Genomic DNA, 10,754 nt, shown 5'->3' with positions numbered 1-10,754 from the left:
AAGGTAGGAATCTTCTTGTGCTTCGTGGGACCACTGGTTCATTAGCTCAGTATTGTCTACACTGACTGGCAGCAGCTCTCAGGGTTCCAGACAGTGAGTTTCCCCCCAGTCCTTCCTGGACATGCCCAGGATTGAACCTGGACCTTTGCATGTAAAAGCAGATGCTATACCGCTGAAAGGATGAAAGGTAGGCTGTGTCTCTGTAAGAGCCAAATTTTCATACCTGTGTGGACTGAGAACAGGTCAGGGAAGCCTCACCTACTGCCAGTGCTGAGCTCCATTCAGCTTTGCAGCTCTGGGTCCCAATAACTCACATCCAAGTCACACTCCAGGCATCTGGCCTGGGCACCTCCTAAGAAGAGGCATGTTTCCTGTGAAGGGACTGGCCCTTGTTTTTGCGGACGGTTGAGCATTATGCAGTCGACTCACAACTTGCATACATTTAATTGCAGCTTTACACCCTTGGTGGCTGGCAAGCTGAAACTGCACAAATTAAACACATGCACGGTGGAGAGCTTAAAAGCTCCCAGACTGCCTTACCGGGCTCTGGGAAGCTACTGTGAGATCTTGTGAGAGCTACCCAGAGCCCACGCAAGAGTCTTCCAGAGTCCAGCAAGCAAGACACACCTGGTGCACCAGCTTTGGAAAGCTAGGGATGGTTGTGCAGACGTGGTTCGGGGGTTGAATATACGCCGTTTCGGCTTTAAGCACAACCACACACACATGGAACATGCTGCAAGTCGACTATGGGAATGCGTATCTAGTTTGTCTGGTGTGTATCGATCTTGCCTGCCCATTTACGGGTGATAAGGGTTAACTTGTGTAGCTGATAGGAGGAGCCAGTGATGTCCATATGAAGCAGGTAGACAAAGGCTTTTTAAAAAGTTGGCTAGCCTTCAGGTGGGTAGATCAAGGTGGATCTCTGGAGGCTAAGGAAAAGCTTGGGAGAGAAAGCCAGCAAAGGAGGGCTGTGCAAAGAGAACAAAGGGGCTTGAGTAAGATTTCGTTTTGTTTTGGCAAGCCTATCCAGATATGTGGAAGGTTAGTGAATGTTCTTCATTCATTACTGATTTTAATTTTTTAAAAACTCTTCTTACCGATTTTTAAAAATTATTATTATTCCTTTTTTGGAGAGTTAAAACAACAATCAAACTATATACCTTCTATGAAGCAAATAAATAATAATCAGCCCAAATTTTGGTTGCAAGTTTAGCTAAGCTTTATTTTCTACATTAAGCAAGTTCAAAACCAAAGAAATAAAGTAAGGGCTTTTTTGGGGGGGGGGGTTTGAGACTGGTGTTTACAGGTGAAAAGGTATAACTTGTGGGTGCTTCTGCCTTCTGCTGAAAGCAGTATCTGCCAGAGATTTCCTGGTAGATCCCCGGAAATGGTTGTTTTGTGAATTCCCGGAACACCACAATTCCTTGGTGGGGAAGCAAGACTGGTTTAAATCTGTAATGTGGACATGTGAGGGTCAGTAAGCAGCCTTCTCCAAGAAATTTTGGACTACAATTCCTACCAGCTGTGCTGGCAGGGGCTGGCTGATGGGAGTTGTAGTCCAAAGCATCTGGGAGGGCCCCTGTTTGGTAAAGGCTGGTCTAGATCTGCTTAATTACAGAGCCCTGAACAAAAAGGAGAGAGAGAGAGAGAGAGAGAGAGAGAGAGAGAGAGAGAGAGAGAGATCTGATTCCTTCTTCCCAGGTTGCTCATCAGACATATGGAGTGCCTTCCTCTTCCTCACTTAGGGGGGCACTGGAGGACTTCAGGAGGACTGCAGGGCCTTGGTACTCTGTGCAGTCCTCATCGTGGATGTAAGGTGTCTCGATGCCGTAAAGCTGGACAACTTCACCCTTGCACTCCCATTTCTGCAAGCATGAAAGGAAGGGGGAAATTTAATTGCATTAGCATGATTGCAAACTCCTTGGCATGCTCCATGGCGCATCTCCAGATCGGGTTAAGAGCCTTGCCAGCAGAGGTGGTTTTAAGGTAGAGTGACTGGTTCTTCTATGCTGCAGGTGGCAACACAACCATGCTGTAGAATGTAGCACAAGAGTTGGGGGGGGCGCAGAATTTTAGCGTTGCACAAGGCGCCAAAGAGCCAAAAGTCTTACCACCGCTGCTAGAACCTCCAGAGAACAGGCAGCCAATTAGAATAGGCAGCTGATACAGCTTCATACAGCACGGGAGCCATTGACATTGTGCGTTTAAAGCGATACAATACCACTTTAAACAGTCATGGTTCCTCCGCCCCAAAAGAATCATGGGAATTGTAGTTTAAGGGTGCTGCTGAGAGTTTATTAGGAGACTCCCTTACTCACCATCACAGCTGCAGTTCCCAGAGTGGTTTCACGATCCAATGCCTCTTCCCTGGTTGCTCTGGGAATTGTAGCCCTGTGAGGTGGAATAAGGGAGCCTCCTAATAACTTTCAGCACCTTTAACAGCCTACAATTCCCAGAATGCTTTGGGTGGAGCCATGACTGTTTAAAGTGGTACAGTGGTGCCTCGCAAGACGAAAAGAATCCGTTCTGTGATTCTCTTCGTCTAGCGGTTTTTTCGTCTTGCGAAGCAAGCCCATTGATGGATTAGCGGATTAGCGCTATTAGCGGCTTTTAGCGGCTTTTAGCGACTTATCGGCTTAGCGGATCAGCTGATAAGCGGCTTAGCGGCTTAGAAAAAGGGGGGGGAGAGGAAAAAAACCCCGCAGGAACTCGCAAGACATTTTCGTCTTGCGAAGCAAGCCCATAGGAGATTCGTTTTGCGAAGCACCTCCAAAATGGAAAACTCTTTCGTCTAGCGAGTTTTCTGTCTTGCGAGGCATTCGTCTTGCGGGGCAGCACTGTACCATAGTGCTTTGCATGTATGGTGTGAATGGGCCTTCACTAACTCTGTGGAGCACCGCTATGGTAGGAACAGAGCATTGCGAGGAACCTGAGAGATCTTCTAGTCCACCCTCCATATATTGGTGGACTCCAACTTCTGGAGGGCCACCAGATTCCCATCCCTGAACTACAGAGTTTACAAGTACCTCCAGCGGAGGAGAAGAACCCACCCACCCACCATTTACTGTGCCGTTGAACAGAGCTCAGCTAAGTCCTACCCAGAGTAGGACCCATTCATATGAATGAACCCAAGTTTGCCATAGTCATGTCCCTTAACCTCAGTGGGCCTATTCTGAGTAAGACTTGTGTTGACACGCCATGACATTTGCATGGTTGAAATTGCACCTTCTGCCTACATTTGCTCCCTGCCCTATCCGACACTGGAATGCGGCCCCTGGAAGGTTGCCCACTAGGAAGTGCGGCCCTTGGGTCAAAAAATGTGTGTGTGTGTGTCCCCATCCCATTGTAGCTGAGACATGAGTGTGTGCTTACAAACACACACCACATTTCGGAGTGTGAAGGGCCTTCCCACCAGTAATGAATCAGAAGTGTTGGCCTCAGACCAGCAGTGTGTGGATCAGGCCTAAAGGCAGCGGGAACAATCCAATCTCACAGGGCTGCCAGTGAGTGACTCCCAAGGTCTTCCCAGTTCAACTATGCCATATACCGGCATCTACTGTTGTTGTTGAAGGTAGCTGTTACAAAGTGCCATATTTTTCGCTCTATAAGACGCACCAGATCACAAGACACACTTAGTTTTTGGAGAAGGAAAACAAGAAAAAGAATATTCTGAATCTCAGAAGCCAGAACAGCAAGAGGGATCATTGCACAGTGAAAGCAGCAATCCCTCTTGCTGTTCTGGCTTCTGGGATAGCTGCGCAGCCTGCATTCGCTCCATAAGACGCACACACATTTCCCCTTACTTTTTAGGAGAGAAAAAGTGAGTCTTATAGAGCAAAAAATACAGTAATTAAACTCTAACAGAATTAAAACAATATTAAAAACAAATTTGTTAAAATACAGACACGAAAAACAGCACAGCACTATTAAAGGCCTTTTCCTTTTTAAACAAACAAACAAACAAACAAACAAACAAACAAACAAACAAAGGCTTGTCGGAACAAAACAGTCTTCGCCTGCCAGCGGAAGGACAACAAGGAGGGAGACAGTCTGGCTTCTCTAGGGAGGGAGTTCTAAAGTCTGGGAGCAGCCACCAAGAAGGCCCTGTAAAAGGCAGCTACAGCCCCGTGACCCATTCCCTTATCTTCATCAAACCCATTTTAAAACCTTGTAATAAGAGGCCTCTTCCTCACCTTGGCATCAAGTGGGATTTCACAGATCTCAGCGTCCCCCTCCGCCTGGTCCTTGCTGCATTTGGCCTTCACCAGCACTGAATTCATGTGGTAAATGCGTCCCATTGTGTTCTGGAGGGAGAAATCAAGTAAATTGTTAAGTGGCCTCGCTCCTACGCCTCCCATACTCAACAAGGCTGCGTCTGTGTGTGCAAATTTTCATGCAAATTTTCCTGGGTGTAAAGGTGGGAAGAAGCTACAGAAGTTGGCACAGTTGGGTAGCTGAGTAAATGGTTCAGACCTGCAGTCTGAAGCATTTAATAGAGCTGGAGAGCTCAGTCAGTAGAGTATGTGGCTCTTAATCTCAGGGTCATGGGTTCAAGCCCGGGTATAGGGCGGTATATAAATAATAATAATAATAATAATAATAATAATAATAATAATAATAATAATAATAATAATAATGGCCCCTGTCCCAAACATCACTATGGCCAGCAAATCCCATCCCATCTGGGATGGAGCAGATTGGAGCTCTAGGAAACGAAGCTGAGTTCAGTTAGCTGCTAAGTAATGACCGCTCTTGCATTGCTAAGCCCACATTCACTTCATACGTTTAAAGCACTGTGATACCACTTTAAACAGTCATGGCTCCCCCCCCAAATTACAGGAGCTGTCATTTGTTAAGGGTGCTGAGAGTTGTTAGGCATTCCCCTATTCCCCTCACACAGCTACAATTCCCAGAGTTTCCTACGAAGAGGTTGTCAAGCCAATCTGGGAATTATACCTCTGTGAGGGGAATAGGAGGGGTCTCCTAACAACTCTCAGCACAGGTGTAGTGTTGTGGGGGGACCAGGGGGCAGTGGCACATTTTTGAGGGGATGCAATCAGGCAGCCCCACAACAAGCACAGGGCCTTTGCCGCTGTGGCGTGGTGTGGCGGCAGGCGGGTTGCTCTAGTGGGCAGGTGGATGGAGGCAGCGGGCAAGAAGCCTGTGGGAGTTGGGCTCTGTTTACCCTCCATGTGCTCCTTCATCTGCATGTCCCCTCATCCCAGCTGCCCAGTCCACTGCGGGGTGTGTGTGTGCTACACTTGCCCTGCCCCGGGTGCTGGCAACCCACGCTACTCCGCGGACTCTCAGCACTCAGAACACACTACACCTCCCAGAATTCTTTGAGGGTAGCCATGACAGTTTGAAGTGGCATCATATCGCTTTCAATGTATGGTGTGAATATGGCCTGGCTGCTCACAGCTGTGATTGGCTAGCTGAGGAGATAGACAGAAAAGACTAAGGAGTCTCTGAATGATGGGATATTTATGAATACAGTGGTACCTCAGGTTAAGTACTTAATTCGTTCCGGAGGTCCGTACTTAACCTGAAACTGTTCTTAACCTGAAGCACCACTTTAGCTAATGGGGCCTCCTGCTGCTGCCGCGCCACCGGAGCACGATTTCTGTTCTCATCCTGAGGTAAAGTTCTTAACTTGAAGCACTATTTCTGGGTTAGCGGAGTCTGCAACCTGAAGCGTATGTAACCCGAGGTACCACTGTATACTCCATAGGGGGCAGGGGACAACACCACGGGAGTGATGGGATTCAGATTTGGATTTTGGGGTGCAGGAAAAAGTCTGATTACAGCTCTGCTCACTTTGCCCTGGTGACCCAGGGTTAGCCGGCATTATTATTTATCCCAACTTTTTCTCAAAGATGCTCTAGGTGACGTACATTCTCCTCCCTGTTTTATACCCACAATGACCCTCTGAGGCAGGTAAGTTTGAGGGGCAGCGTCTACCCAAGGTCACACTCAGTGAGTTTCATGGTCGAGTGGTGGTTTGAACCCTGGTCTCCCAGGTCTCAGTCCAACACTCTAACCCAGGGGTTCCCAAACTTGGGTCTCCAGCTGTTCCCATCATCCCTGACCACTGGTTCTGCTAGCAAGGGATGATGGGAGTTGTAGTCCCAAAACAGCTGGAGACCCAAGTTTGGGAAACCCTGCTCTAACCAATACACCACAAATGCTGTCTGGCATCACTTCCAGTCTTACCTCCACCATAATGTGGGTCACCTCTCCTGGCGCTTTCTGGTAATTGCTGTTGTGCTTCTTGTTCAAGTGCTCCACGAACATTTCGTGAGCTTTGACAGCCTGGTCTTGCATCGCCTTGCGTTGCCTTGCCCAAATGCCATGGCTTGCCTGCAGGGCTGCTGCAATTTGTTCGCGGCTTGGAGGGGGTGGTGGACGTCTAAACTGTTGCTCTTCCCCTTGGGGTGGTTCTCCCCAGGCCAGCACAAAAGCCAGTGGCAAAAGGAAACACACCCAGGAGACAGACATGGTCTTTGGAACAGCTGGGATCCAGACTGTGCCTGGTTGTCATGCCAGGCAGAGATATAAGGAGCAAAGCCCCGCCCTGGAGAAAGAGCGCTTCAATGGGAAATGGAGACAAAGGCCACGCCCACCCCCATTGCCAGGACGCCATTTTGTTTTCTGTTTCAGGCTGAAAGGGCAAGATGGTGCAATGGTTGCCACGTATTCAGATTTTTTTTTTATGGGCTGCTCAGATGCCAGAAGCTCAGCCCATCCTGAGAAGGGAACTATGGGCAGTGTGTGTGTGTGTGTCTTTGTATTTTCTGGCACAACCTCATCAGAATGCAAAGACGTTGCCAGGAAAAGTCCATTCATGTGACTAAAATACTCTTATCACAGAAGGTGGCCTGACTGCATTTGTCAGGTTGGCCAGGTGTCTTAGATTTCCTTCAATAATAATAAAAAAATGCTTGCAAATTTGCATGCTCTCCTCTCAGGGGCAGCCTCATCTGGCCGGTCCATAAGGCAGACTGAGGCAATCGCCTCAGGTGGTGGGAATCCAAGAGATGTCCCTATTCCACCACTGCTAGAGAAACAAGGAGAAGCACCCATGGTGAATTCCAAGTTCTGGCAAGATCTCATGAGAGCCCCACAAAATCTCATGGGAGCCCAATGAGATCTTGCACTCGAGCTCCCCAAAATCGCGGTAAATGGTGGGTGGCAATGGGAGGGCACACAGGGTGGGACCTTCCCGTTTGACCTTAGGTGGTGAAATGGGAAGATGGCAACCCCCTATCACCCCATTGCCAAAGCCTGGCTTAGCAGGGTTGTGGGGGCAGGCATGGCACCTGTGGGGGCCCCACTCTGTGGGAATCTGCCACCCATGTCAGCTGCTTCAGTCTGCTTCTTGGGAGGACTGGCCCTGTCTCCTCTTAACAAGAACAGATTGGGCTTTCTCTTTTTGCAAACCATTGTAATACTTTCTTAACAGTTAGGGAACAGCACAGCAACTGTATTTTCTCAAACTTGGGTCCCTGGCTGCTGTTGGACTACAACTCCCATCATCCCTAGCTAGCAGGACCAACAGTCAGGGATGATGGGAGCTGTAGTCCAACAACAGTTGGAACCTAACATAAGCATTAGCAGAACATAGCTCTTATGGCTAGTAGTACTTTTTAGAAGAAAATATATTCCACGCTTATAGTAAAGGTCTTTTTTCCTTTTCCTTTTCAACCAAACAAAGTAATTTCCTCCCACACCAGCATGGCTGGCCACCAAGGGCGGGTGGCAGTATTTGCTTACTTTATTTATTTATAAAACTATGTCAGTACTGCCATATCATACAATATCTGGGTGTCATACACCAGTGAAACATCAGTCGATATTAAGACAATATGTATTTACAGAAAATTGGAAAAGGGGGCTGGAGAAACTCGCCATGAGGAAAGGTTGCAACAAATGGTATTTTTTAATTTATAGAAGAGACGAGTAAGAGGTGACATGATTGAAGTTTATAAAATTATGCATCACACAGTGACAGCTGATAGATTTACAAGCATCCCCCACCTCTCATAACTCTGGAAGTCGGGGACAATCAGTGAAGCTGAATGTTGGAAGAATAAATAATCAGGACTTTTTCAGGTAGCACTTAGTTAAACAATAAAACTCCCTCCCACAGGAGGCAGTGATGGCCACCAACTTGGACGGCTTTAAAAGAGGATTGGACAAATTCATGGAGAAGGAGAGGGCTGTCAAAGGCACAGACACAGACACAGTGCTATGCTCTGCCTCCAAATTTGGAGGGAGCCACGCTTCTGAATACCAGCTGCTGGAAATCACAGGAGGGCGAGGGCTCTTGTGTCCTGCTTGCAGGTTTCCCACAGGCATCTGACTGGCCACTGTGAGAACAGGATGCTGGACTAGATAGGCCGTGGGTCTGTTCCTGCTGGCTCTTCTTGTGTTCTTCAAAGTGCTCTATGGGCAAGCAACTTGACCCTTCCCAAGGCTGTGGTGACAGGGCGAAAGTAATGTCTGTCCCCAGTAACTCTGCAGACATTACAGAATTGAAATTTAAACCCGGAGCCGTCCTTACAGCAGGCTTTTATGCTGTCAAAATTCAACCTGCCCGAGCGAAACACGCTGGAACAACAGCGTTTCTTTGAATTGAGTAAATGAAGCGTGTCCTTTGCACGCAGGGAGAGACATTCTTGGCTGCGACTGGAAGCACATCAACCCCGAGTGATCCAGGTGTGTAAATGGACTGCGTACAGAACTCCCATTGATGGCTTGACTTGTGTTGTGCTGGCTACTGTCATGAGGTAAAGTGCACAACATACATCTTGGGTATCAGAAGTAAACATGTCCCCGTTTTAGAGTTCCCCCAGCAATTATTTTGACTTGATATGCTTAGGTGATGAGACCGCATCAGCTCTGTGCATGTAAAGCAGCACAAAACCGCTTTAAACTGTCATGGTTCCCCTCCGCCCCCCAAAATCCTGGGAACTGTAGTATGTTAAGGTTGCTGAGGATTGTTAGGAGTTCCACTCTTTCCTTCACAGAGCTACAATTCCCAGAATTCCCTGGAAAGAGGAATTGACTGTTACACCATTCTGGGAATATTTGTCCAGAGAATCAATATCTGTTGATTCAGCAAGTGAACAAGTGTGGTGGCTACATTTGTGGACAGTAAAAATGAAAGGAACTCATAAGAACATAAGGTGAGCATCCTAGATCAGGCCCTTGGCCCATCTAGTCCGGCGTCCTGGTCTCACAGTAACTGACCAGATGCCTGTAGGAATCCTGCAAGCAGACCTGAGCACAAGAGCATTCTCCAAACTCCAAAAGTTTCTCTCTTAACTGGGTATTAAATGCCAGATGTGGTTCAATGTAAGTGTGAAGTGATGTACAATAGGGCAAATTATTATTATTATTATTATTATTATTATTATTATTATTATTATTATTATTAAATTAATTCCTAACTTTGCATATGGTTAAAGCCATGGTTTTCCCCGTAGTGATGTATGGAAAAAATAAAAAAATTCCTTCCAGTAGCACCTTAAAGACCAACTAAGTTAGTTCTTGGTATGAGCTTTCGTGTGCATGCACACTTCTTTCTGTTTCAGTGTATCTGAAGAAGTGTGCATGCACACGAAAGCTCATACCAAGAACTAACTTAGTTGGTCTTTAAGGTAATACTGAAAGGAATTTTTTTATTTTGACTATGGCAGACCAACACAGCTACCTACCTGTAACTGATGTATGGAAGTAAGAGCTGGACCATAAAGAAGGCTGATCGCTGAAGAATTGATGCTTTTGAATTATGGTGCTGGAGGAGACTCTTGAGAGTCCCATGGACTGCAAGAAGATCAAACCTCTCCATTAAGGAAATCAGCTCACTAGAAGGACAGATCGTGAAGCTGAGGCTCCAATACTTTGGCCACCTCATGAGAAGAGAAGACTCCCTGGAAAAGACCCTGATGTTGGGAAAGATGGAGGGCACAAGGAGAAGGGGACGACAGAGGACGAGATGGTTGGACAGTGTTCTCGAAGTTACCAGCATGAGTTTGACCAAACTGCAGGAGGCAGCGGAAGACAGGAGTGCCTGGCGTGCTCTGGTCCATGGGGTCACGAAGAGTTGGACACAACTAAATGACTAAACAACAACAGCAACTTTGCATACACTCTGATGAGGTCTGAGCTAGCAGTGATTCTTCTTGCTCCTTGCTGGTGATGCTGAGTCTCTGTGTCAAAGGAAGAATCCACCCAGGGGCTTTTCCCCCAGCAGGAACACACTGGAACTCAGTCCCAGCACCTCTCAGGTGGGTGCCATTGCTATTCTGAGAGAACAAGGGAGGTGTTCATGGTGAGTTCCGGCACCCCTTTTTTTCCTAGAAGAATAGCACTGAATACAGTACACTGGTGAGGGCTGAGCAATTTCTCCCTTCCAACTCTGCAATTCTGAGTTTTAGGACCCTAGAAAAAGCCACCGGCATCTTCCCTGGACATCACACGCAGGAGCATTGGATTCTGGGACAGTTCTAGTTGAACCTCCACCGAGCATGTCTGTAAATCATTACAAGTATGGCCAAACACTATAGTCCTCTCTTTCCAAAAGGCAGTATCAGACCTGTGAAAGCACCACACGCCCTGAAAGTTCCCGTTGTCACGGAGAGAATTTGAGCTCAGGTAAACACAGCTTCCGGACAATTCAGTTTCTTAAGTCGTGCGGAAGCAACCTCAAAGTGTTGTCGTTGCCCCCTGACTACCAGAGTGCATAATTC

At 47.3% G+C, this 10,754-nt stretch overlaps 1 protein-coding gene and 1 long non-coding RNA gene across 2 annotated transcripts in view; both read right to left on the bottom strand.

Moving 5' to 3' along the window:
* Positions 1–1,286: 1,286 nt before the first annotated feature.
* On the bottom strand, positions 1,287–6,543 carry LOC308576349 (uncharacterized protein). The gene is made up of 3 exons (XM_081175624.1): positions 6,214–6,543; positions 4,194–4,304; positions 1,287–1,865 (listed from the first exon to the last, which is right to left on the bottom strand). The coding sequence occupies exons 1-3, from the start codon at positions 6,496–6,498 to the stop codon at positions 1,710–1,712; spliced, it is 552 nt and encodes a 183-aa protein (XP_081031750.1). The 5' UTR covers positions 6,499–6,543; the 3' UTR covers positions 1,287–1,709.
* LOC308576354 overlaps positions 1,287–10,754 on the bottom strand; it is a 251,618-nt gene continuing 242,150 nt past the window's right edge. The window contains exon 2 of the long non-coding RNA XR_014003184.1: positions 1,287–1,486. This is a non-coding gene — a long non-coding RNA (uncharacterized lncRNA). The remainder of the gene's footprint in view (positions 1,487–10,754) is intronic.

Source organism: Podarcis bocagei (genome assembly GCF_964188305.1).
Source record: "Podarcis bocagei genome assembly, chromosome: 16".
Taxonomy (NCBI): domain Eukaryota; kingdom Metazoa; phylum Chordata; class Lepidosauria; order Squamata; family Lacertidae; genus Podarcis; species Podarcis bocagei.
This window is presented reverse-complemented; position numbering and strand designations above follow the sequence as displayed.